At 52.4% G+C, this 27,524-nt stretch overlaps 1 protein-coding gene across 2 annotated transcripts; it reads right to left on the minus strand.

The window, feature by feature from the left end:
* Positions 1–1,933: 1,933 nt before the first annotated feature.
* Positions 1,934–25,561, minus strand: LOC132577429 (transcription factor COE3-like). Of its 2 annotated transcripts, XM_060247209.1 has the most exons (6): positions 25,490–25,561; positions 15,548–15,722; positions 13,709–13,894; positions 7,329–7,517; positions 4,145–4,220; positions 1,934–2,147 (listed from the first exon to the last, which is right to left on the minus strand). In XM_060247209.1, the coding sequence occupies exons 1-5, from the start codon at positions 25,505–25,507 to the stop codon at positions 4,150–4,152; spliced, it is 639 nt and encodes a 212-aa protein (XP_060103192.1). In that variant the 5' UTR covers positions 25,508–25,561; the 3' UTR covers positions 1,934–2,147; positions 4,145–4,149. The 2 variants fall into 2 exon arrangements, with proteins under 2 accessions (XP_060103192.1, XP_060103193.1); XM_060247210.1 differs by lacking the exon at positions 4,145–4,220.
* Positions 25,562–27,524: the final 1,963 nt, after the last annotated feature.

Consider the following 27,524-nt stretch of genomic DNA (forward strand, 5'->3'; position numbering starts at 1 on the left):
CCCCTGCAGCCTAGTAAAAGAGGCTTTAAAGAAGGTGCCTACAAGCTGCAGCGGGGTGGCGTGGGCGGCGGGGTGGGTGCTCAGACTCGGAGATAATTTGTAAGCCCCCCCCCAAGATTTTGTCTGCTCGGGGGCCTCCGCAGGGTTTAATCCGCACTGGAAAGCCTTCTATTGCTAACATTCCTGTGAACCAATGGGCACAAAGTCCGGTTCCTCCTGCCCTCTCTTTTATTCAGGTGGGCTTCAAGCAATCCTGGGTGATGCGGGGGTGGGGGGGGGGAGGGTTACTTCCATGTGCTAAGGAAGACTTTCTCCAATGGATTGAACAAAGGTAAGAAGAAGAAGAAGATATTGGATTTATATCCCGCCCTCCACTCCGAAGAGTCTCAGAGCGGCTCAAAATCTCCTTTACCTTCCTCCCCCACAACAGACACCCTGTGAGGTGGGTGAGGCTGGAGAGGGCTCTCACAGCAGCTGCTCTTTCAAGGACAACTCCTGCGAGAGCTATGGCTGACCCAAGGCCATTCCAGCAGGTGCAAGTGGAGGAGTGGGGAATCAAACCCGGTTCTCCCAGATAAGAGTCGACACACTTAACCACTACTCAAACTGGCTCTAAGTGGCAAGGCTGAGGATTCGATGGATTGTCTGTTAAGCCCAGGGTGGCCGTACTACGGGAGGCACACCCGGAGCAGGGACCGGACATGATCTGTGTTGCTGCTGACTGCACTTGTTGCTGCAAGACGGACCTTCCATCTCACAATGCTCACAAGACCAGCATCTGTGAGAACAACCCAGGGCAGAAGCTCCAGCAAGGGTCTGTCCAACAGCAGTCAGCTGTCGGCGGGAACGCAGCTGCAGATCACTGAACGTGCAAAGACGGTGCTGATTCATCCCTTTTCCGTTCCCGGGAACCGGAGACAATGGCGGCGCGGCTGCCAAAGGGGCGAGGTGGAAGAGGGCGGGAGAAGAGCCCTCCTGGGGTTTGTGGGTGGGCACGGCAACATCTGGAACATCTGGGAAGAGCACGCGGGGCAAGGTTGGGTCCGATGGGTGCGACCGTTAACCCAGAGACTGAAGAGGGTTTCACACATGCCTTGGTCAAATTGGAGCTAGCAGTTTTCTAGAGGCCGGCAGATTACCCTGGGACATAGAGACACGGGTGGAATGCATGGTTTCTGACCGTGCGCCTCCACTGCCTATGGAGGAGGAGTTTGCAACGGCACCGGCAACCGGATTTCCTTGCCGTGTTCATCGTTCCCAGGCACGCTCCGGGCGAAACACGATTGTGCTGAAGTTTTGTTCATGTTTACCTGTATGAGGTTAGAAGGCAGAGTCGGGATGTAAAAGAAAGGGTCCTTTTTGGAATGATGGTTCTGTTTTCCTTAAAGCCTTCTTCCTTGCTCAAAAGCCAAGAGGGGACAAGTGGAGGTTGACCTCAGTGGAAGCCATCTTGGATGGGGAAGGCCTTTTTAGGAAGAAAGGGGGGGAAGACGCCTACACATCCACCTGCTTACCGTCTCATTTCCTGGGATGCCCCAGGAACAGAGACCCCCAGGAACCCTGACTCACGGGGTCGACTTCCAAAGAGAAATCTCTCCGGTAGGATAGGGGAACCCGGAGTGAGGAGCTACAGACTTTTTCAAAAGGAATGTTCCATTCTCTTGGCAGGGAAGCAGATCTACCTGAGCGGAAACCCAGCTGGGAAGATGGAATCTTTTTTGCTTGCATTCAAAGCGGCGAGAAATGGTGGCGAAGGATGCAAAAGAAATCCCCAGAGGGAAAGACGGCAGCGCCAAATCCCCCACCCCCACCCCCAAACACCCCCATCCAGCCGCAACATCGTTATCCTCCATGAGGATAAATTCCCCCCCCCCCCCCCACTTCCAAATTCATAGGCTAGGAACCTCCAAGTTGTGGCTGAGGATCATGTCCTGCTGCATTTCAACCTCCCACCAGAAGGGGGAGCCTCTCGTCAGTAATGCAGCCAAGCGGGAAAGAGCTGGGAAAGGATCCTGAATCTCATAAGCAATGCCCACGCGCTTCCAGTCCAAGGGCCAGGGGGAAAGGCCAGTCCGTTGGTTTGTTCTTCCTGAAGGTTCAGTAGGTGTTCCCTGTTCACATGGGCGGCACGATGAGACCCGTCAAGGCTGCGAAGAGAAGAACAAGCGTTTCATCGTTTCTGGCAGGAGCAGGAAGGAGGGCCGCCAACCTCCGGGTGGGGCCTGGAGATCTCCCGGAATGACAACTGATCTCCAGACTGCCGGAGTCAATTCTCCCGGAGGAAATGGACTCTGGAGGCTGGACTCTATAGCATCGTAACCCTGCTGGGTCCCCTCCCCAAGCTCCACCACCAAATCTCCAGGAATTTCCCAAGCCGGGGTTGGCAACCCTCACAGGAACAGTGCTGACCCTCTACGCCCAACTGCACAGGAGGTGGCGGCGGCTACAAGCGTAGCCAGCTTCAAGAGGGGATTGGATAAGAATATGGAGCAGAGGTCCATCAGTGGCTATTAGCCCACAGCTTATTGTTGGGCCTCTCTGTCTGGGGCAGCGATGCTTTGTATTCTTCTGCTTGGGGGGGCACCCAGAATACAGAGCATCACTGCCCTAGATATAAGAACGTAAGAGAAGCCATGCTGGATCAGATCAATGGTCCATCCAGTCCAACACTCTGTGTCACACAGTAGCCAAAAAATCCAGGTGCCATCAGAAGGTCCATCAATGGGACCAGGACTACTAGAAGTCCTCCCATTGTGCCCCCCCCAAGCACCCAGAATACAGAGCATCACTGCCCTAGATACAAGAACATAAGAGAAGCCATGCTGGATCAGATCAATGGTCCATCCAGTCCAACACTCTGTGTCACACAGTAGCCAAAAAATCCAGGTGCCATCAGAAGGTCCATCAGTGGGACCAGAACTACTAGAAGTCCTCCCATTGTGCCCCCCCCAAGCACCCAGAATACAGAGCATCACTGCCCCAGAAAGAAGAACATAAGAGAAGCCCTGCTGGATTAGGCCAATAGCCCATCCAGTCTAATACTCTGTGTCACACAGTGGCGCAAAACCCCCAGACGCCATCAGGAGCTCCATCAGTGGGACCAGGACTACTAGAAGTCGTTCCACTGGGCCCCCCCAAGCACCAAGAATACAGAGCGTCCCTGCCCCAGACAGAGTTCCATCAATACCCTGTGGCTAAGAGCCATTGATGGACCTCTGCTCCATATGATGATGATATTGGATTTATATCTCACCCTATACTCTGAATCTCAGAGTGGTCACCATCTCCTTTACCTTCTCCCCTCCACAACAGACACCCTGTGAGGTAGGTGGGGCTGAGAGACCTCTCCCAGAAGCTGCCCTTTCAAGGACAACCTCTGCCAGAGCTCTGGCTGACCCAAAGCCATTCCAGTAGCTGCAAGTGGAGGAGTGGGGAATCAAACCAGGTTCTCCCAGATAAGAGAGCTCTGGCTGACCCGAGGCCATTCCAGTAGCTGCAAGTGGAGGAGTGGAGAATCAAACCAGGTTCTCCCAGATAAGAGTCCACGCGCTTAACTACTATACCAAACTGGCTCTCTATGTTTATCCAATCCCCTCTTGAAGCTAGCTATGCTTGCAACCGCCACTACGTCCTATGGCAGTGAATTCCACGTGCTAGTCACTCTTTGGGTGAAGTACATCCTTTTATCCCTTCTAACCCGACTGCTCAGCAATTTCTCGTATCCCTTCTAACCCGACTGCTCAGCAATTTCTGCCCACAAGTTCTCGTATTGTGAGAAAGGGAGAAAAGGACTCCTTTCTCTACCTTCTCTATCCCATGCAGAATCTTGTAAACCTCTATCCTGTCACCCCTCAATCGACGTTTCTCCAAGCTGAAGAGCCCCAAGCGTTTTAACCTTTCTCCACAGGGCAAGTGTTCCAACCTCTGAATCATTAACTACCCCCTGCAGCCTTTTTGGATCTGAACTCGGCCCCTGCTAGTCTCCAGTCTGGTGACTGTCGTATCCCAAATGTCCCTAAGCCTAACCGGAACTTAAGCAAAGACTTTGGCGGAAGGCCACGACCACTTATGGTGGCGAAAGGAGGAGGAAAAAAGGGAAAGGCGACAGAGCAAGGCTGGAGCGGAAACGAGAGAGGAAACATACTGTGGTTAGGAATATGCCAGTCCCTGGAGCGACCGAGACGGTGTGTGAAACTTGTCTGAGTCCTCAAAGGTTTGGTCTGGTCGGCAGGACCAAGCAACCGGCAGCCCAGGGCGAGGGAAGGAAAGAAAGCAAACACAGGTGAACAGGAGGGAAAGCGAGAGCAAGTGAGGTCAGGGTGGGGGGAAGTGAGGGCAAAAAGCTGTCCAGAAAGAGAAAAGTTTTACACCAGGGCCCACCTCAGGCGAAACACGGGCCGGTCCTTTATGGAGGAAAAGGACACCTGCTCTGGGGAGGATCAGGTTATTTTGTCACTGCAAATGTGGATGCCTCTGTGTTGGGATCACAAAGGCTTCCCCCCTCCCCTCTTAATATCTTCGTCTACCCCCTCCCCCAGGGCTTTCTTTGTAGCAGGAACTCCTTTGCATATTAGGCCACACACTCCTGATGTAGCCAATCCTCCAAGAGCTTACAAAAAAGAACCCTGTGAGCTCTTGGAGGATTGGCTACGTCAGGGGGTGTGGCCAAATATGCAAAGGAGCTCCTGCTAGAATTCCACCCCTAGGGCCACACACCCCTGATGTAGCCAACCCTCCAAGAGCTTACAGGAGGCCATGTACTAAGAGCCCTGTAAGCCCCAGGAGGATTGGTTGCATCAGAGGGGTATGGCTTAATAAGCAAAGGAGTTCCTGCTACAATAAAAGCCCTCCCCACCCCCTTCTTTTACAAGGATAACTTGCAGTGTTCGGGCTGCCAAATACCAGGTGACTTGCTGGGTGACCTTGGGCCAGTTACATCCTTTCTGCCTAGCTGAGGATTGTCGCGAGGTTGACGTGGAGGAGAGAAGATGATGTAAGCCACTTTGGATCCTTCTGGGGAGAGAGGTTTCTAGACCCAATTCTGCTCAATATGACAAGTTGCTCAGATGCCGCAAAGGTATGGGAAGGAAGGAAGGAAGGAAGGAAGGAAGGAAGGAAGGAAGGAAGGAAGGAAGGAAGGAAGGAAGGAAGGAAGGAAGGAAGGAAGGAAGGAAGGAAGGAAGGAAGGAAGGAAGGAAAACAGAGGGAGAGAGGGAGGAAAACAGAGGGAGAGAGGGAGGAAAATAGAGGGAGAGAGGGAGGAAGGAAGAAAGAAAATAGAGGGGGAAGGACGGAAGGAAAAGAGAGGGAGGGAGGAAGGAAGAAAAATAGAGGCAGGGAGGAAGGAAGGAAAATAGAGGGAGGGAGGGAGGAAAATAGAGGGAGGGAAAATAGAGGGAGGGAGGGAGGGAGGAAGGAAAACGAAGGGAGGGAGGAAAATAGAGGGAGGGAGGAAGGAAGGAAAATAGAGGGAGAGAGGAAGGAAAATAGAGGGAGGGAGGGAGGAGAATAGAGGGAGGAGGGAGGGAGGAAGGAAGGAAAATAGAGAGAGGGAGGGAGGGAGGAAAAGAGATGGATGGAGGGAGGAAAATAGAAAGAGGGAGGGAGGAGGGAGGAAAATAGAGGGGGGAGGAAGGAAAATAGAGGGAGGGAGGGAGGAAAATAGAGAGAGGGAGGGAGGAAGGAAAAGAGATGGATGGTGGGAGGAAAATAGAAAGAGGGAGGGAGGGAGGGAGGAGGGAGGAAAATAGAGGGGGGAGGAAGGAAAATAGAGGGAGGGAGGAAGGAAGGAAAATAGAGGGAGGGAGGAAGGAATATAGAGGGAGGGAGGGAGGGAGGGAGGAAGGAGAATAGAGGAAGGGATGAAGGAAGGAAAATAGAGGGAGGGAGGGAGGGAGGAAGGAAAATAGAGGAAGGGAGGGAGGAAGGAAAATGGAGGGAGGGAGGGAGGGAGGGAGGAAAATGGAGGGAGGGAGGAAAGAAGGAAAACCGAGGGAGCGAGGGAGGAAGGAAGGAAGGAAAATAGAGGGAGGGAGGGAGGAAAATAGAGGGAGAGGTGGAAAGAAAACAACTTTAAATGCATTATCCACTGGCTAGTTTAACTTGGAGAAGTGATTTAAAGGGACAAATTCCTTCTCCAAGCCGGCTGAGGGGGTGGTGGGGGCTTTGAGAGCTACATGTGTCTCCCAAGTCACAGTTTGGCCACCTCTGGTCTGAAGCAACAGAACAAAGTTTGAATCCAGTGGCCAAAATTCTTGTACAGCCACGCACACAAGAATTTTGGCCAGGTTATAATCTCATTCTGTCACGTTGTTTTATTATTTATGTTTTAAATCTTGTTCATAGTTCTGTATTTTACTACGTTTTTAAAAAAATGTTTTAGATTTTATGGCTAGAAGTAAACTGTATACTTTCAGGGGGTTTGCTGGGTGATTATGGCCTATGGCTTCAACAATAAAATACTTTGCACTTTGCAGTGGCACCTTTAAGACCAAGGAAGTTTTATTCTGCGTATAAACTTTCACATGCAGGCACACAAAAGTTTATACCTGAATTAAACTTTGTCGGTTTTAAAGGCGCCGCTGGATTCGAACTTTGTTCTTTTGCTTTCTTTCGGTTCCCTGTATTTTAGTCCCACTGGCAGCTTCCTCGAAGATCCTTCTTGAGAGCGGCAAGCAAGCAGTGCAGATAAAGAACATATCTCTTGCTCAGGTATATGACGCCTGAGCGGTGCCCCCAGGCAGAGGAAGGGAGGGAGGAGGAGGAGGAGAAGAAGAAGAGGAGGAGGAGGAGGATTGGCAGAAGAGGAAAAGATTGGATTTACAAGGAAGTGTCTGGCAGAGGAAGTGAGGGAGGAGGAGGAGGAGGAGGAGGAGAAGAAGAAGAAGAAGAAGAAGAAGAAGAAGAAGAAGAAGAAGAAGAAGAAGAAGAGGAGGAGGAGGAGGAGGAGGATTGGCAGAAGAGGAAGAGATTGGATTTACAACCACCCTTCACTTGGAGTCTCAGAGTGATTTACAATCTTCTTCCCTTCTCTCTCCCCACAACAGACACCCTGTGAGGTAGGTGGAGCTGAGAGAGCTCTCTGAGAACTGCTCTTGAGAGAGCAGCTCCGTCAAGAACCATGACTGACCCACGACCACCCAGCAGCTGCATGCAGAGGAGAGGGGAATCAAACCCGGTTCTCCCAGATCAGAGTCCGCACTCCTAACTACAAAACTGTGGCTCTCCTGCAGGGCTAGGATGCTGCTTTTCTCCAGCCGCCTTTTGCCCTGGGACCACTGAGCTGGCTTCTGGCTGATGGTCGGGGAAGGGGAGAGAGACCCACTCACCTTGGAGGCTGTTTCCGTTGGCGCTGGTGCAGGTCGGGGGAGGGGAGGCTTGTGGCCGGACCACGGGAGCGAAGGCGCTTTTCTGCTTGACGGCGGAGATCATGTTGACTGGGGAGAAGGAGAAGACGCCTGCCGGCGTGGAGGAGCTGGCGATGGAGGAGGCACCCAGGGGCGGGCTGGAGGGCATGACTGCCGGGAGAGAAGGGCAGAGATCGGTCAGGGGGAGAAGGGCTTTTTTTTGTAGCAGGAACTCCTTTGCATATTAGGCCACACCCCCTGATGTGGCCAATCTTCCAAGAGCTTATAGGGCTCTTTGCACAGGGCCCACTGTAAGCTCTTGGAGGATCGGCTACATCAGGGGGTGCGGTCTAATATGCAAAGGAGTTCCTGGTACAAACAAAAAAAAAAGCCGAGAGGGAGGAATGGGATGTGGTGGGGAACAGGGGCATTCATCCCAGGAAAAGGGAAGCGTCGTCTTCCCATCCAAGCCTCTCACGCAACTCGCAGGGGTGGAATTCTAGCAGGATCTCCTTTGCATATTAGGCCACACCCCTCTGATGTAGCCAATCCTCCAAGAGCTTACAAAAAAGAGCCTGGAGGATTGGCTACATCTGGGGTGTGTGGCCTAATATGCAAAGGAGCTCCTGCTAGATCTAGCAGGAGCTCCTCTTCATATTAGGCTATGCCCTCCCCCCCGATGTACCAATCCTATATATACGCATAATAATATGAGAGCATTATTACGCTAATATATCATGTCACATCATGTATTCGCTAAACTGTTCTTGCATATTTGTAAATTGAATATCAAATATCTTCACTATTCATATTGCTAAAACTGCCCAGATATTGCGTATTTGGGTAATTACAACAAAGCTTATTTAATATATGTCCCCCCCCACACCCCACTTTTCTCCACTCCCCTTCCCCCCCCTTCTGTTCCCCTATTGAAAATCTACAATGAGAATTTAGTAGACAAAAAGAAACGACCTACGAAATTTAATTCTGGGTATAAGTACCTGTGCGCATGCACACTTCTTATAACGTATCTGAAGAAGTGTGAGTGCTTATTTATTTATTTTATCAGGTTTATATCCCGCCCTCGCCTGACGGGCTCCGGGCGGCTAACAACAGCAAATTAAACCGCATAAAACATTAAAAACAAATTACGAAACAAAATCAGCAATACAGTTTACAGTCATTAAAACCGAGATGATTACTCTGATGTTCTTGATTCAGTTATAATTATTATACCCGGAAAGAATGACGCTCCGTTGGTCTTAAAGATGACTCCCTGGACTCAAACTTTGTTCTGTGGCTTCGGACCAACGCAGCTACACAGTCGAATTGGTCTTCTCTGTGTCTCCTGGGCATCGGGAAAGGTAGGGATGGAATCTCCTCCAAGACCCAAAACCCAACCGTTCCACCACCACGACGCCCCCACCCGATAGCTGCTGCTAAGATCTTCCCCAACCGGGGTCGGCCCTTGACTATCTGGCACCCTAGGCAAGGCTAACTTCTGCCCCCCCCTTACACTGATAATATCACTGAGTCACTTGGGGGGGGCGCCCGTTTCGGTGCCCCCAGAAGGCCTAGTTTGCCTAGTGGCAGGGCAGGCCCTGCGCCCAACCCACACGTGTCCCGGCTCATCTTCCCAATCAGCCTGTAATGTACTGATATCGGAGTCGTTCGGATGGCAACATGCTTTATTAGTGAGTGCATCACAAAGACAACATGGCGAGGCCGGGTCCCCTGTTATATACATCTCCCAGAACAACCTTCTTCCTGGTTAGGTCCAATCCTGGCCAGTTAAACTTCCTGCCACTGATCGTCATAGGCGGGCTGCGTTCGTCCCTTCCGGGCACCGCCCACAGGTGAGCTGTGCTGTACGTCCTGGGACAAACGCCAGACACAACACTCCTCCCCCCCCTAGTTCAAGATACATAAGTCTTTCAAATGAGCGGGCGGCCGTTGCTCTCTGAGCGACTGCCGAGGTTCGATCTGGGGAGCTGTGGCTGCTGCCTGAGGTTCTGTAACCGCTGGTTTCTCGCTTTGGGCTGCGGTCGGCAGAGCGTTGTCTTGATCCTGCGGAGGTAACTCCCCTGCTCTGTACAGCTCCTCCGCCAGTGACCCCGGCGAGCTTGGCAACGTTGTTTCTTGTGGCGGCCCCGTGCTCTCCCCGTTCCCCACTCCCCCTGGCCCTGCCAGATCCTCCAGCAGGGTGCGGTGGTGGAGTTGGTCTAAGTGTCTGCGGAGGAGCGGTCCCCCTTCCGATGAGACCTCGTAACAGCGGGACCCGATGAGCCGCAGCACCCAAGCTGGTATCCACTTCGGCCTGCTCGCAAAGTTCTTGGCATAGACTGGATCCCCCAGAAAGAACCCCCTAGTGGCCTCCCTGGTCTCGGGGCCCGGTCAGGGTAGAAGAAGAAGAAGAAGAAGAAGAAGAAGAAGAATTGCAGTTTTATATCCCGCCCTTCTCCCTGAATCAGAGACTCAGAGTGGCTTACAATCTCCTATATCTTCTCTCCCCACAACAGACACCCTGTGAGGTGGGTGGGGCTGGAGAGGGCTCTCACAGCAGCTGCCCTTTCAAGGACAACCTCTGCCAGAGCTATGGCTGACCCAAGGCCATTCCAGCAGGTGCAAGTGGAGGAGTGGGGAATCAAACCTGGTTCTCCCAGATAAGAGTCCATGCACCACTACACTACACCACTGGTGTAGGAGGTTAACCACTACATCAACTGGCTCTCTATCTAGCTGGGTGGTTAACCTATCTAGCCGGGTGGTTAACCTCCTGCCCATGAGTAACTCAGCAGGGCTTATGCTCCTAGCCAAGTTGGGGTTGATCCTGTTCCCAAACAGGAGAGTCGGTGGTCCCAAACCCCTTGGACTGTGCGAACCATGAGCTCCGCTTGGCCATTAGTGGTCGGGTGAAAGGGAGTGGACCTTATGTGGAGGATGAGGTACCTATTCTGGAATTCCCGGAACTCCCAGGAAATAAATGTGGTGACGTTGTCCATCACTATGTTGTCAGGGATTCCGTGGGTGCAAAAAACCCTCTGTAAGACTCTGACTGTGGTCGCGGTGGAGGTGGAAGCAACTGGGATGGCCTCCAGCCACTTCATGTAAGCATCCACCAAGATAAAGAATATTTGCCCCTGGTATGGCCCCGCAAAGCGTAAATGTAGCCGGGACCACGGCCCCCAATTGGATTCCCAGTGGTGAACGGGGCGTCAGGTGGATTTGCCCAGGACTCTTGGCAGGGCGGGCACCTCCTAACCCACCCCTCTATCTCTTCATCCATTCCCGGTCACCATACATAGCTCCACGCCAGAGCTTTCTTACGCACTATCCCCGGGTGTGTCTGGTGCAAGGCTTCGAGCACTTGCTTCCGGAGTGGGGGAGGGACCACCACTCTGCTGCCCCAAAGAATACACCCTTTGTGTAAGGAGAGTTCTTCTTGGCGGGAAGCAAACGGTCTGAATGCAGCGTCCAATTTGCCTGTGGGCCAACCCCTCCCCACCCAGTCTGAAATGCATGCAAGGATGCAGTCTCAGCCCGTGGACCTCCCTACCTCCGCTGAATGGAGGGGCCGCTCCAGCAGAGACTCCAGGAGCATCACGTGGTGGGCTTGGGCTGGATCTGGGTCCATCTGTGGCAGCGGAAGGCAGCTGAGGGCGTCTGCGTGGCCCATTGCCTTGCCGGGGCGGTAGACGAGCTTGTAGGTGTATGAGTTGAGGAACTCGTTCCACCGCAGAACCCGCTGTGACAGGATCTGCGGAGTTGATGGCCCAGGACGGCACCCACTCCGTAAGGGGAAGCATCGCATGCTAAAATCATGGGGAGGGACTTGTCAAAATGGTGGAGTACCTCATTTGAAATCGTTGTTGACAGCCTGGAAGGCCGCGACCTGCTTTCCCCCCCAGATCCATGGGGCGCCCTTATTTAGGAGTCTGTGTAGGGGTTCGGTCAGGGCTGCTTTGTGAGGCAAGAATGAGTGGTAAAAGTTCAGAAGCCCCAAAATACTCTGTAGCTCCGCCCTGCAAGTGGGGGCTGGGGCCTGTACTATCGCCCTGGTCTTGTCAGCCATTGGGTGAATTCTCGCAGCGTCCACCGCAAACCCCAGGAACTCCGCCCTTGGCACCCCAAGCGAGCACTTCTCCCACTTCACCTTGAGACCCGCATTCTGGAAACGGCGGAGCACTTCTCAAAGGCGGCAGCAGAACTTGTCAGTGTCGGGTGCCGCTATCAAAACGTCATGAAAAAAGGGTTGTACTCTGGGAATCCCTTTAAGGAGAGAGTCCATTAAGCTTTGGAAAATTCCCAGAGCCACGCTGACGCCAAATTGTAGCCTCCGCACCTTGTTGTTGGTATGGTTGGGCCAAATCCAACTTCCCGAAAATCTTGGAACCGGCCAGGGAGGTGAGGACATGGCTGACCACCGGGATGGGGTATGGGTGGTCCTGTAGTGCTTTATTAATTGTGCATTTTAGTCTGCACAGATGCACACGTCCCTGTTCGGCTTGACTGGGGTGACTATGGGGGTTTTCCAAGTGGCGTGGGAGATGGGCTCTAGCACCCCGTGGGTCACGAGGTGGTCCAGTTCGGCTTCATTTTTTGGCTTAAGTGCAAACGGAACCCGCAGAACCTTCAGCCTTAAGGGCCTAACCGTGGGGTCCAGCTGCAATGCGATAGGTGGCTCTTTGCACGTTCCCAGAGCCCCATCGAATACTTCCAGGAACTCCCGGCACACTATGTCGAAATTGTGGGCCTGTATGTGGTCCGCCCCTACAATTTTGATGTCCAGGGGCTTAAACCAAGCCAATCCCAATGGGGTGGTGAGCCGGCGCTTCACCACAAGAACATCCAGGGCCCCTTTAAAATTTTTGAACTGTACTCTAACTCTGGCCCACCCCATGATCTGCACCAGATTCTTTTGAAAGTCCCGCAATATGAACTCCGCAGGCCGCAGCGCTGGCCGGTTGTGGGGGCAGAGTTTTCTGAGGGTCTCTTTCGAAATAATGGAGAGGGAGGATCCCGTGTCCAATTCCATCAGGCAGGGACCCCCCTTGATCAAGACCTGCACTTTGACCTTGTCGGGGGTGTCCTGGGGCAAGTTCATTACCTGGATGATGTTTGCGGCCGTCATGTGTGCGTCTGTTGAGTCATGGTGTGAGGACTGGGGCCTCCTGTTGGGTCTGGCCCTGCAAGTTCGGGCGATGTGGCCCACTTTTCCGCAGCTTCTGCAGTCCGCGTTATGGTAGGGGCAGTCTCGGCGCTCGTGTGGGTCCCCACAGCTGGCGCACTTGGTGCTCGGCTTCTCCACTGCCCGTGGTAGGTTTGGTGTTTTCAGCCCACTGCGTGGCTGGTGGTGAAGCTGATGTGCACCTTCCTCATTGGAGCCATCCGAGATCGAGGCAGCGGCGCCCTGGTTCGCGGAAGGGATGGTGTGTGTCTGTTCAAAGGGGGGTGCCTGTTGGAGCATTTTCGTGAGGTCGATGCCTTTGTCCTCTCATGCTAGCACTTTCGGAGCATTTTCTCCTCCTGGACACCAACCGTGAAATGGTCCAGGAGGATCTCTTCCAGGTCCCCCGTGAAATCGCATCTCGGGGCTAATCCACAGAGCTCTGCAAGATACTTGGCAGCGGACTCAGCTTATCTCTGCTGTCTCATGTAGAACGTGTGCCTGTGTGTGAGACGGGACGGCTGTGTCGCCATGTGGACTAGCTGGTCGTAGGTTGCCCTTGCGAGGGTGGTCGGCGCGATGAGTCGCTTCATCAGCTGGATGGTCTCCACCCCACAAGAACTCAGGAGAAGCGCCTTCTTCTCTGCCGCTTCCTCCATTTTGTGCAGCTCTATATAGTAGTTGATCTGGTCCACCCATGATTCCCGTAAGTCGGGCCGGGTGACGTCGAATGCCGGTAAGGTTTGCCCGGGAGCAGTAGCCATGACCTCGGCCGCGGGAGCACTAGAGCTCAGATTGCAGGGCTTGTGGGAGGCTGGAGGATGCTCTCTGCTCACCGGTATCCCATCCTCATTGCCAGTATAATGTACTGATATCGGAGACGTTCAGATGGCAACAGGCTTTATTAGCGAGTACATCACAAAGAGAACATTGCGGGGCCGGGTCCCCTGTTATATACATTTCCCGGAACAACCTTCTTCCCGGTCAGGTCCAATGCTGACCAGTTAAACTTCCCGCCACTGATCGTCAAAGGCGGGCTGCGTTTGTCCCTTCCAGGCACCGCCCCCAGGTACGCTGTGCTGTACTTCCCGGGACAAACGCCAGACACAACACAGCAGGTCTAGAAACTTGCATTTTTTTTTTTAGAACAAGGGATTGGACATGAGCAGGGAAGCGACAGGCGGCAGAAACTCACTGGCATAGGGGGAGTTGGCAGTGGAGCCGTTGAGGAAGCTGGGCGAGCCGGGCACCCCGAGGCTGGTCATGGCGGCCCCCGCGTAGCCGTTCATGCTGGACGTGATGGTGTTGTAGCCGCTCTGCTGCGGGGTGGAGCTGGGCACGTAACCCCGGGGCGAGACGCTGCTCGTGTTGCGGGAGTAACCTGCAAGTGGAGGGGGAGAGGGTCCAACTGTGTGAAAAGAGCATTGCCCCTTTTGCTCGACCTACCAGCACCACATCCGCGCGTCTTCACAGAAGGCCACGCTGCAAACACATTTTGTCTGGGGCTCATGGGGAGCCGCATTTGCGTTTGTCAGCAACTATAAAGGCCCACATTGACTTCCGTCTCTGGCAGAGATGCTCACAGCCAGGTCGAATTTTGGGCAGGAGCTCACAAGAGCAGAGCTCTGGAACCCCTAAATTTTATTGTGCTCTTTCTTTCTAAACACCCCCCTCCCCATTCTGGGCTCCGTGGTTCAAACCCCCTGTGAGAATTTTGCTGAACTCAAAGATCGGACAAACTTTCTCATATTTTTCCCCCCTGCAAAAAAACAGGGAAATAACCAAAACAGATAAAGTCGACAGACGGATATCTTCACCGTGCTTCTATGGCCACATAGGAGAAAGTAATTTAAAAAGGTATGATGGGAGTCAGGTTTTATTAGGACAATTATAATTCAAGATGCATTTTACTGAGCTGATACAGTTTACTACACCTTCTGGTGATGGCAGGGGTGCGTGGCATATGCAAATGAGTTGTGCCTATGAGCTCTGGCACCTCTTTTTCTACAAAATGATCCCTGCTCACAGCTTACTCATTCCTCCAGCAGGGGAACCACCTGCCAGTTTGAAAGGGGGGGGGGAACCACCTGCCAACTACAAGCCCCTTCAGAGGCACCCAGGAAGCTGCCTTGTTCCTGGGTCCATCGGGGTATCATCCACTCAGACTGGTAGCGGCTCTCCAGGGTCTCAGGCTGAAGCCCTTTTACCGGGAGATGTCGGGGATTGAACCTGGGACCTTCCTCACGCAAGGCAGGAGCTCTGCCAAAGAGGCATGGCTCCTTCCCTGAATGAAACTCTCCCTTGAATCAAATCAGACCTTGAATTCAGCAGGAGCTCACAGGAGTACAGCTCCTGAACCTTTCTGATGCCCCCCTCCTCCCCGCCACCTACCTACCTTGTCCACTGAATAGTAGGTGCAGCTGCATAACAATCTCTGGATTTTGGGTGGTGGGTGGCTTGCTGGCCTTTTGACTGGAGGGGCAGCCCTGGAGAGCCCCAGACGAGTGAGGCCTGCTTGGGCTGGCTGGATATCTAGCCAGCCCAAGCAGGCCTCGCTCACCTGGGGCTCTCCTTCTTGCATCGAGTTGTTTTTGGTTGGGGGGCACATGCTAACGAGCTCCACCACCTATTCTTCTACAAAATGATCCCTGCTAATATTTTATTTGGAAAAAGCTGGCATGAAACATGGCTTAGTCCGTGAGGGCACCAATGTACTCCCTGTTATCACATCAAAGATATGGGAAGGAAGGAATTGTGGGGCCCAGGATGAGACAGAAGTGGGGGGAGTTACTTCAGCCCAGCCAGATGATGGGAGAAGAGCCCTTTCTAGGTGCGGCCTTGTAATTTTCTGGAATTACAACACGTCTCTAGACTACAGAGATGGGTTCCCCTGGAGAAAATGGCCATGTCAAAGGTTGGACTCTCTGGCCTTCTACCCTGCCGAGGCCCCTCCCCCAATCTCCGCCCTTCCCAGGCTCCCCCCACCGACTTTAGGGCTTCCCCGACCCAGAAAGGGCAACCTGACGACGCCCACCTTGCTCAGAGCTCTGTGAGTCGCTGATGTTGACGGCCAGCTGGCTCCCGAAGGAGTTGACGCCCATCATGCCCGAGTGGGCGTGGTTCCCGGCCAGGGAGGTCAGCTGGTTGGGGTTGCGCGGGACGCTGTACAGGGCCTCAGCGATGTCGGCTGCCCGCTTCAGGATGATATCCTGTGAAGGGAGAGAAGGACGGTCACGTTGGCATTCCCCGGACATTTGGCTGGGCTTCAGTTCAGGAAGGGCTGGCCGGGTCCACAGGGTTAAGAACATAAGAACATAAGAGAAGCCATGTTGGGTCAGGCCAATGGCCCTTCCAGTCCAACACTCTGTGTCACATAAGAGAAGCCCTGCTAGATCAGGCCAATGGCCCATCCAGTCCAACACTCTGTGTCACATAAGCACATAAGAGAAGCCCTGTTGGATCAGGCCAATGACTCATCCAGTCCAACACTCTGTGTCACATAAGCACATAAGAGAAACCCTGTTGGATCAGGCCAGTGGCCCCTCCAGTCCAACACTCTGTGTCACATAAGAACATAAGAGAAGCCATGTTGGATCAGGCCAATGTCTCATCCAGTCCAACACTCTGTGTCACATAAGCACATAAGAGAAGCCCTGTTGGATCAGGCCAATGACTCATCCATTCCAACACTCTCTGTCACATAAGCACATAAGAGAAGCCCTGTTGGATCAGGCCAGTGGCCCCTCCAGTCCAACACTCTGTGTCACATAAGAACATCAGAGAAGCCATGTTGGATCAGGCCAATGTCTTATCCAGTCCAACACTCTGTGTCACATAAGCACATAAGAGAAGCCCTGTTGGATCAGGCCAGTGGCCCCTCCAGTCCAACACTCTGTGTCACATAAGAACATAAGAGAAGCCCTGTTGGATCAGGTCAATGGCCCCTCCAGTCCAACACTCTGTGTCACATAAGAACATAAGAGAAGCCCTGTTGGATCAGGCCAGTGGCCCCTCCAGTCCAACACTCTGTGTCACATAAGAACGTAAGAGAAGCCCTGTTGGATCAGGCCAGTGACCCATCCAGATGAACACTCTGTGTCACATAAGAACATAAGAGAAGCCCTGTTGGATCAGGTCAATGGCCCATCCAGTCCAACACTCTGTGTCACAGAAGAACATAAGAGAAGCCCTGTTGGATCAGGCCAGTGGCCCTTCCAGTCCAACACTCTGTGTCACATAAGAACATAAGAGAAGCCATGTTGGATCAGGCCAATGGCCCATCCAGTCCAACACTCTGTGTCACAGAAGAACATAAGAGAAGCCCTGTTGGATCAGGCCAGTGGCCCTTCCAGTCCAACACTCTGTGTCACATAAGAACATAAGAGAAGCCATGTTGGATCAGGCCAATGGCCCCTCCAGTCCAACACTCTGTGTCACATAAGAACATAAGAGAAGCCATGTTGGATCAGGCCAATGTCTCATCCAGTCCAACACTCTGTGTCACATAAGCACATAAGAGAAGCCCTGTTGGATCAGGCCAATGACTCATCCAGTCCAACACTCTCTGTCACATAAGCACATAAGAGAAGCCCTGTTGGATCAGGCCAGTGGCCCCTCCAGTCCAACACTCTGTGTCACATAAGAACATCAGAGAAGCCATGTTGGATCAGGCCAATGTCTTATCCAGTCCAACACTCTGTGTCACATAAGCACATAAGAGAAGCCCTGTTGGATCAGGCCAGTGGCCCCTCCAGTCCAACACTCTGTGTCACATAAGAACATAAGAGAAGCCCTGTTGGATCAGGTCAATGGCCCCTCCAGTCCAACACTCTGTGTCACATAAGAACATAAGAGAAGCCCTGTTGGATCAGGCCAGTGGCCCCTCCAGTCCAACACTCTGTGTCACATAAGAACGTAAGAGAAGCCCTGTTGGATCAGGCCAGTGACCCATCCAGATGAACACTCTGTGTCACATAAGAACATAAGAGAAGCCCTGTTGGATCAGGTCAATGGCCCATCCAGTCCAACACTCTGTGTCACAGAAGAACATAAGAGAAGCCCTGTTGGATCAGGCCAATGGCCCATCCAGTCCCAAAACTCTGTGTCACACAGTGGCCAAAATATAGGTGCCGTCAGGAGGTCCATTAGTGGGACCAGGACACTAGAAATCCTCACACTGTTGCCCTTCCCAAGCACTGAGAATACAGAGCATCACTGTCCCAGACAGAGTTCCATCAGTACTCTGTGGCTAATAGCCACTGATGGACTTCTGCTCCAGATTTTTCTCCAATCCTCTCTTGAAGCTGTCTATGCTTGCAGCTGCCACAGCCTCCTCTGGCAGTTAATTCAACATGTTAAACACCCTTTGGGTGAAGAAGGACTTTCTTTTATCAATCCTAACTCGACTGCTCAGCAATTTCATGGAGTGCCCACAAGTTCTCGTATTGTGAGAAAGGGAGAAAAGGACTTCTTTCTCTACCTTCTCTATCCCATGCATAATCTTGTAAACCTCTATCATGTCACCCCTCAGTCGACATTTCGCCAAGCTAAAGAGCCCCAAGCATTTTAACCTTTCTTTATAGGGAAAGTGTTCCAACCCTGAATCATTCTAGTTGCCCTTTTCTGCACTTTCCCCAATGCTATAATATCCTTTTTGAGGTGCGGCGACCAGAACTGCACACAGTACTCCAAATGAGACCGCACCATCGATTTATACAGGGACATTATGATATTGGCTGATTTGTTTTCAATTCCCTTCCTAATCATTCCCAGCATGGCGTTGGCCTTTTTTATTGCAGTCGCACACTGTCTCAACATTTTCAGTGAGTTCTCTACAACGACCCCAAGATCTCTCTCTTGGTCAGTCTCTGCCAGTTCACCAGGTCTGTGTTGGAAAATATCTGGACACTTTGGGGGTGGAGCCAGGAGAAGGCGGGGTTTGAGGAGGGGAAGGGTCGAAGCGTGGTCCAATGCCATAGAGTCCACCCTTCCAAGCAGCCACTTCCTCCAGGGCAGCTGATCTCCGCCAGCTGGAGATCAGATGTAAAAGCAGGAGATCTCCAGCTCCCACCTGGAGGCTGGCAACCTTAGGCTGGAATCTTCTGCTTCGGTGTTAGGCTGTGCCAAGTAGGCGCTTTTGTGGAAAAACCACATGATCTTTGTCTCATTCCCTCCACATCCAGGCCTGCAGCTGCCAATGCTTGAGGTGTGCAGTGAGGGTTGCCAGCCTCCAGGTGGGGCCTGGAGATCTCCCGTTTTTACAGCTAATCTCCAACTGGTGGAAATTAGCTCCCCTGGAGAAAATAGCTGCTTTGAAGATTTATACCCCGCCCCTCTCTCAATCAGAGACTGAGTGGCTCACAATCTCCTTTACCTTCCTCCCCCACAACAGACACCCTGTGAAGTGGGAGGGGCTGAGAGAGCTCTGACAGAAGCTGCCCTTTCAAGGACAGCTCTGCGAGAGCTATAGCTGACTCTACGGCAGTAGTGGCCAAACTGTGGCTCTTTTATGCATACTGTGTGGCCCTCAAAGTTCCCACTGCCCCATCCACTAGCTTGGAAGAAGGCATTTGTCTCTAAATCACTTTGCCAAGCCACGCCAGCCAGAGGCTTGGAGAATGCATAGAGAGTTGCTTTCTTTCCACCTCTCTCTCCTCCATCTGTTTGCTTTCCCTTCCTTCCTCCCTTCGTCTTGCAACACTCAAACATCTGATGTTCACGTCTTGCGGCTCTCAAATATCTGACATTTATTCTACGTGGCTCTTACATTAAGAAAGTTTGGCCACCCTTGCTCTATGGCCTTGTACTGTCATCAGGCCCCTCCCCTCCCCAAACCCCGCCTTCTCCCGGATCCACCCCCAACATCTCCAGGTATTTTCTAACGCAGCCCCTGGCGCCCCTATGGATTTTGAAAGGAATAACGTATCTAGAAGAAGAAGACGATGACGAACACTGCAGATTTATACCCTGCCCTTCTCTCAGTCAGAGACTCAGAGTGGCTCACAATCTCCTTTACCTTCCTCCCCCACAACAGACACCCTGTGAAGTGGGAGGGGCTGAGAGAGCTCTGGCAGAAGCTGCCCTTTCAAGGACAGCTCTGCGAGAGCTATAGCTGACCCAAGGCCATTCCAGCAGCTGCAAGTGGAGGAGAGGGGAATCAAACCCGGTTCTCCCAGATAAGAGTCCGCGCACAACCACTACACCAAACCGGCTCTCTAAAGAAGTGAGCAGTGACTCAGGAAAGCTACTACCCTGCCCCAGATTTTGTTAGTCTTTCAGGTGCTGCTGGAATCTGGCTCCTTTTTATGGCTATAAAGTTGTGAGCCACGCCTGCGAAACCTTCACAGGCCGGAGACAACGCTGAGCAAGGCTTCCTAAAACCCTGGGGTAGGGCCTCTTCACCACCCTCCTCCTCCCCTGCCTTGGCCAGCCCGAGTGGTGTTGTGAAACCCATCAAAAATAAAATTAATTTCCCTTAATTTATACCAGGCTTTATAGCAGCGCCCAGCTTTTTCTTGGCCCTGAATGCAGCTCGCTTCAGCGTATTTATTAAAACATCTGTATCCTGCCCTCTGCTTGGGGTTCGAAGCTGAGAGTTGTTGCGGCTCTAGAATACAGAGTTGGAAGGGACCCCCCAGGGTCATCTAGTCCAACTCCTTGCACAATGCAGGAAATTCACAAATCCCTCCCCCTAAATTCACCGGATCTGCATTGCTGTCAGATGGCCATCGAGCCTCTGTTTAAAAACCTCTCCTTGGTGGACAATGAGGGCTAGAAGCAATTTCTGTCCAGAGCCTAGGGTTGCCAGCTTCCAGGTGGGGGCTGGAGAGCTCTTAGAATTACACCCAGGGCTTGAATTCAGCAGGAGCTCATAGGAGCGCAGCTCCTGAACCTTTCTGAGGGTTCCCCCTCCTCCTCCCCACCTACCTTGTCCATTGAATAGGAGGTGCAGCTGCATAACAAGCCCTGGATGAGCTCCACCACCTGTTTTTCTACAAAATGACCCCTGATTACACCTATCTCCAGACTACATAGATTGCTTATTATTATGGAGGCAGTTTGGTGTAGGGGTTAAGTGTGCGGACTCTTATCTGCGAGAACCGGGTTTGATTCCCCACTCCTCCACTTGTACCTGCTGGAATGGCCTTGGGTCAGCCATAGCTCTGGAAGAGGTTGTCCTTGAAAGGGCAGCTGCTGTGGGAGTCCTCTCAGCCCCACCCATCTCACAGGGTGTTAGTTGTGGGGGAGGGAGATAAAAGAGATTGTAAGCTGCTCTGAGATTCTGAGATTCAGAGTGGAGGGTGGAGTATAAATCCAATATCTTCTTATCAGGGAGAACTGGGTTTGATTCCTCACTACTCCACTTGCACCTGCTGGAATGGCCTTGGGTCAGCCAGAGCTCTGGCAGGAGTTGTCCTTGAAAGGGCAGCTGCTGTGAGAGCCCTCTCCAGCCCCACCCACCTCACAGGGTGTCTGTTGTGGGGCAGAAAGGGAAAGGAGATGGTGAGCTGTTCTGAGACTCTTCGGAGTGGAGGGTGGGATATAAATCCATTATCTTCATCTACCTCACAGGGTGTCTGTTGTGGGTGAGGAAGATAAAGGAGATTGTGAGCCACTCTGAGACTCTTCGGAGTGGAGGGCGGGATATAAATCCAATATCTTCATCTACCTCACAGGGTGTCTGTTGTGGGGGAGGAAGGGAAAGGAGATTGTGAGCCGCTCTGAGACTCTTCGGAGTGGAGGGCGGGATATAAATCCAATATCTTCTTCTCATCTTCATCTTCTTATTTACATATTTTAAACATTTATTCCACTTCTCCATGAGAAATCGGCTGCCTTGGAAGGTGGGCTGCATGGCACTGTACTTTACTGAGGTCTCTCCCCTCTTTATACCCCCAGGCTTACCAACCTCCAGGTGGGGCCTGGAGGTCTCCTGCTATTCCAGTTTATATCCAGACGACAGAGAACAGGTCCCCTGGGGAAAAACGACTGCTTTGAAAAGAAGGCTTCTATGGCACTGGTACCTTGCTGAGGTTCCTCCTCTCCCCAAACCCTGCCTTCCAGGAATCGCCCCACCCAGATCTGGCAATTGTACCACTCACTGAAGCCTCACCCTCCAATCTCCAGGTATTTCTGTACCTGGAGTTGGCAACCTGAACACAGCCCGCTCCGGCTCTGTGCATAACCAGAAAGGGAGGGAGTTGCCCCCTATTCCGCCCTCCCCTTGCCCTTTCTGGCTCAATAGCCTTTCGGTTGCCAACCTCCTGGTGGCAACTGGAGATTTCCTGCTATTAAAATTGATCTCCAGATAATCCTCCGTAGAAAATTCTGGTCACTGCACCTCAAAAAAGATATTATAGCATCCGAAAAAGTGTAGAAAAGGGCAACTAGAATGATTAAAGGGTTGGAACACTTTCCCTATGAAGAAAGGTTATCACTACCCTTGCAGGAAGCCCCACTGAACAATGGGCACATCCACAAACCAATTGCCCTTTCATCACACCCCCTCCAGCCTATAAATAGCAGCTCTCCAGCAGCTCTGGCCCCACTCAATGCACAGCAGCCAAGAAGGTCAGAGCGCCTGCTCCGGCAGCAACGCCACTGAGGATGTTCTCCGCAGCTGAGAACGAAACGTCTGGAAGGAAAATTTTCTCTAGTAGAACACGGCACTTGAGCCCGAAAGATCCTACAAACCCTAAAGGTTAAAACGCTTGGGGCTCTTTAGCTTGGAGAAACGTCAACTGTGGGGTGACAGGATAGAGGTTTACAAGATGATGCATGGGATGGAGAAAGTAGAGAAAGAAGTCCTTTTCTCCCTTTCTCACAATACAAGAACTCGTGGGCATTCAATGAAATTGCTGAGCAGTCAGGTTAAAATGGATAAAAGGAAGTCCTTCTTCACCCAAAGGGTGATTAACATGTGGAATTCACTGCCACAGGAGGTGGTGGCGGCTACAAGCATAGCCAGCTTTAAGAGGGGATTGGATAAAAATATGGAGCAGAAGTCCATCAGTGGCTATTAGCCACAGTATGTATGTATGTATGTATGTATGTATATATATATATGTGTGTGTGTGTGTGTGTGTGTGTGTATATATATATATATATATATATATATATATATATATACATACATACACACACACACACATATATTGGCCAGTGTTGGACTGGTGGGCTTATCTTATGTTCTTATGTTCTTGGTGGGGCACAAATCCACACAGTCCACCTTCTAGAGCATCCATTTCCTCCATGGGAACTGATCTCTGTAGTCTGGAGATTAGGGGTAATTCTAGGGGATCCCCAGGTCCCCCCTGGAGGCTGGCACCCCCACTGGTCTTGCACAGAGGGGAAGTTTTCCATGCTGGGAAGGGGGGGTGGGAAAGAGGGGCAAAACGAAAGGGGTTTGGTGAGCAAAACAACAAAAAGGAAATGTGCAAGCGCAGCCAAACGCCTCCTATGCAGTGCCCTGACCCCACGCCTCCACGAGACCGCAGCAATATCCGTCCAGGTGGAGCTAACCGCTACTGAGCCGTGAAAACACCGGCTGGGCCCAGGGATGGGGGTGCTGGGCGGATGGGGCCGCTGGAAGGCCCTGACTTCACAGCCCTGGAATTCCTAATGACAAACAGATGTATGCCGAGGAGCCCGGGCCCACTACAAGCCCAGCCAGTTCCCTGCAAGATTGGGGGAGTGGAGAGGAGAAGGGGCGGGAGGGAGCCAACAAAATCCAAAATGTGGAAATAATTACCGACAAAGCAATAGGATTTCGAAGGCCGTAAAATGCTCAGGACGACTGGGGACTCAGGCACTGGGAAATATCCCCGCACTGGAGATCGGTGCAAATTAGAAGACTTCAGGCCCAGACTTCATTGGTGGATGAGTTCGTGATAGGGTTGCCAGTTCTGATTCGAGAAATATCTGAGGACTTCGGGGCTGGCGCCAGGAGACTTTGGGGGTGGAGCCAGGAGCAAGGGTGTGATGAGCACAATTGAACTCCAAAGGGAGTTCTGGCCATCCCATCGAAAGGGACCGCACACCTTTGAAATGCCTTCCCTCCATTGGAGATCATGAAGGATCTGTGAGCACCTTCGTTGGGGGCTCATGGGACTGGACCTCCTGGTCCAATTCTTTTGAAACTTGGAGGATGTTTTGAGGAGAAGCACTGGATGCTATTCTGCAGATTTGGCGCCTCTACAGAAAACAGCCCCCCCCCCCAGATATCCACAAGTCAATTCTCCGTTATACCCTATGGAAATCGGTCTCCATAGGGAATAACGGAGTGCCCAGCAGACATTTCCATCCCCCCCTCCCGCTTTCTGATGATCCTGAAGCAGGGGGAGGGCTTCCAAATCGGGGGATCTCCTGCCCCCACCTGGGGATTGGCAACCCTGGTTCCTGAACCCTTGAAGCTGCCTCAGAGCCTTGGTCCATTAAGGTTGGGATGATCTCCTCAGACTGGCAGGGGCTCTCCAGGGTCTCGGGCTGAGGTCTTTCACATCACCTGTTACCTGGTCCTTTCATCTGGAGATGCCGGGGATTGAACCTGGGACCTTCTGTGTGCAGAGCAGAGCTCTAAACCTTCCCCTAAGTGTGACCTAGGACTGTGACAAATGGTGAATCCCAGGGCTTTTTTTTTTGTAGCAGGAACTCCTTTACATATTAATCCACACACTCCTGTGGTAGCCAGTCCTCCAAGAGCTTACAGTAGAAGAAGAAGAAGAAGAAGAGATTGGATTTATATCCCGTCCTCCACTCCGAAGAGTCTCAGAGCGGCTCACAATCTCCTTTACCTTCCTCCCCCACAACAGACATTCTGTGAGGTGGGTGGGGCTGGAGAGGGCTCTCACAGCAGCTGCCCTTTCAAGGACCACCTCTGCCAGAGCTATGGCTGACCCAAGGCCATGCTAGCAGGTGCAAGTGGAGGAGAGGGGAATCAAACCCGGTTCTCCCAGATAAGAGTCCGCACGCTTAACCACTACACCAAACCGGCTCTCCAGAAGGCCCTGGCTCTCTACAGTAGGCCCTGTAAGAAGAGCTCTGTGAACTTCTGGAGGATTGGCTACATCAGGGGTGTGTAGCCTCATAGGCAAAGGAGTTCCTGTTACAAAAACACACTGCTAGGTCAGCAACCAGGGACAGTGGTCTCAGACAGACACCCTTGTTGCGTCAACAACGCTAAGAAACATAGAATCATAGAGTTGGAAGAGACCTCCAGGGTCATCTAGTCTAACCCCCTGCACAAGGCAGGAAACTCACAAACACCTCCCCCTAAATTCACAGGATCTTCATTGCTTGTCAGTGGGCATCTAGCCTCTGTTTCAAACCTTCAAGGAAGGAGAGCCCACCACCTCCCAAGGAGGAAGCTGTCCCACTGAGGAACCGCTCAAATGTCAGGAAGTTCTTCCTATTGTTGAGCCAGAAACTCTTCTGATTTAATTTCAACCTGTTGGTTCTGGTCCTACCTTCTGGGGACACAGAAAACAATTCCACCATCCTCTAGATGACAGTCCTTCAAGGACTTGAAGATGGGGATCCTATCACCTCTCAGCCGCCTCCTCTCCAGGCTAAACATGCCCAGCTCCTTCAACTTTCCTCATAGGACTTGGTCTCCAGACCCCTTTCCAGCTTGTCTATATCCTTCTTAAAATGTGGAGCCCAAACTGAACACAAGACTCCAGGTGAGGTCTCAACAGAGCAGAGTAAAGCGATACCGTCACATCACGCGATCTGGACACTCGACTTCTGCTGATACAGCCCAAAACATACCGGAACCCCCCTGCTTCGTCCCAGGATTCCTCCCATTTCAATTGGAAGGACTTGCAGGGGGCGATGGGGGCGGGGGGGAGGGGGAAGGGCAAGGCTTGATGTTGTCTCCTGCACAGACTTTGGCTGCCAAAGTCTTTCAAGTCCAGCAGACTGGATCTCCCCAGGAACCTCTGAGCGGCCTCCCGGTGCAAAGGGCTGCGTTTCCTACCTGGTTATTGTGCGGCATTCATACAACGCCTCCACCAGGTCGGCCGCTCTCTTGAGGAGCACTTCTGCAGGTGAAAAGAGACAGGCAAGACGCTGAATCCTGCATTTCTTTGGAATTTGAGGAATGGCGGCCTCCCTCCCGCGGCATCCTTTTAATCAGCCCTCTCCCCCACCTTTCAGCGCAGTTCTTGGCATATCCATTTGCATTTAGGTGCATTTATGTATTTACATCTGGCTTTTCTTCCCAGCTGGAGTCAAGATGGTTTTAGAACAGGAGTGGCCAATCTTGCTTAAGAGCCACACAGAATAAACACCAGAAGTTTGAGAGCCACAAGACATGAACATCAGATGTTTGAGAGAAATCAAGACAGAAGGGAGGGAGGAGGGACGGAGGTAGGAGGGGAGGTAGGTAGGTAAGTAGGTAGGAAGAGAGAGGGAGGGAGGGAGGGAGGAAGGAAGGAAGGAAGGAAGGAAAGAAGGGAGGGAGGGAGGAGGAAGGGAGGGAGGGAAAAGAGGAGGGAGGGAAGGAAGGAAGGAAGGACGGGAGGGAGGAGGGGAGGGAGGGAGGAAGGAAGGAAGGAAGGAGGGAGGAAAGAAGGGAGGAAGGGACAGAGGAGGAAGGAAGGAAGGGAGGGAGGAAGCAAGGAAGGAAGGAAGGGAGGGAGGGAGGAGAGATGAAGTGAGGGAGGGAGGGAGGAGGGAGGGAAGGAAGGGAAGGGAAGGGAAGGGAAGGGAAGGGAAGGGAAGGGAAGGAAGGAAGGAAGGAAGGAAGGAAGGAAGGAAGGAAGGAAGGAAGGAAGGAAGGGAGGGAGGGAGGGAGGGAGGGATGAAGGGAGAAAGGGAGGGAGAGACGAAGGGAGGGAGGGAGGGAGGAGGGGAGGGAGGAAAGAAGGGAGGAAGGGAGAGAGGGAGGAAGGAAGGAGAAAGGAAGGGGAGTGAGGAAGGAAGGAAAGGAGGGAGGGAGGAAGGGAGAGAGGAGGAAGGAAGGAAGAAAGGAAGGGAGGGAGGAAGGAAGGAAGGAAGGAATGAGGAAGGAAGGAAGGAAAGGAGGGAGGGAGGGAGGAAGCAAGGAAGGAAGGAAGGGAGGGAGGGAGAGACGAAGTGAGGGAGTGAGGAGGGAGGGAGGGAAGGGAAGGGAAGGGAAGGGAGGAAGGAAGGAAGGAAGGAAAGGAGGGAGGGAGGGAGGGAGGAAGGAAGGAAGGAAGGAAGGAAGGGAGGGAGGGAGGAAGGGAGGGAGGGAGGGAAGGAAGGAAGGAAGGAAGGAAGGAAGGAAGGAAGGAAGGAAGGACAGGAAGGAAGGAAGGAAGGGAGGGAGGGAGGGAGGAAGGAGGGAGGGAGGGAGGGAGGGAGGGAGGGAGGAGTGGAAATAAATCAACTTTAAATGCATTCTCCAATCCCCCAGATGGCTTGACCTGGAGAAGTGATTTAAAGAAACAGATACCTTCTCCAAGCCAGCCGATGGGGCAGTGGGGGCTTCAAGAGCCACACAAGATGTGTGAAGAGCCACACGCAGCTCCCGAGCCACAATTAGGCCGCCTCTGGGTTAGAACCTAAGCAGTTCTGCTTAAGAGGTGACTACTGCCGAAGAAACACTTGTGATAACCCTGTCCCAGGTCTCTCGACAGACAACTCTTCTCAAGTCTCTCTGTGCATCAGAACTGGAAACACTCTTGACTCAGCAGCTGGCGAATTCCCTCTAGAAGACATCTCCCCACTCTCTTTGACACATGCAACACACACACACGTTTCCCAGTGGCTCCTAAAGAACTTTCCATGTCTGCATGCGCCCGTGATGTGGTCAGTAACCCACCTCTGGGGCTTTAGGAGCTGCTGAGAAAGGTCAGCTGCACCTGGAGCTCCAGCCAGCCCGCTTTGCGTTCAATAGAACACCTTGTGGGAATGCTCGAAGCGCAGGTGTCTCATTTCTCTTTCCTTCACACCCTCCCCTCCTCTGTCCCAAACAAAACATCCAAGCCAAATTCGCTGCAAATCTGTTGATTCTTGCTAGCAATTCACTGCTTTGGCCTGATTTACAT

The sequence above is a fragment of the Heteronotia binoei genome, chromosome 9 (genome assembly GCF_032191835.1).
Source record: "Heteronotia binoei isolate CCM8104 ecotype False Entrance Well chromosome 9, APGP_CSIRO_Hbin_v1, whole genome shotgun sequence".
Lineage (NCBI taxonomy): Eukaryota > Metazoa > Chordata > Lepidosauria > Squamata > Gekkonidae > Heteronotia > Heteronotia binoei.

Bases quoted from the DNA above. Each gene is read 5' to 3' on its own strand.
- LOC132577429 (XM_060247209.1), bottom strand. The intron at 13,895-15,547 runs GTGGGCGTCGTC...CTCCACTTGCAG, and splicing joins CTCACAGAGCTCTGAGCAAG to GTTACTCCCGCAACACGAGC. The intron at 4,221-7,328 runs GTGAGTGGGTCT...CCTGCCGACCAG, and splicing joins CAACGGAAACAGCCTCCAAG to ACCAAACCTTTGAGGACTCA.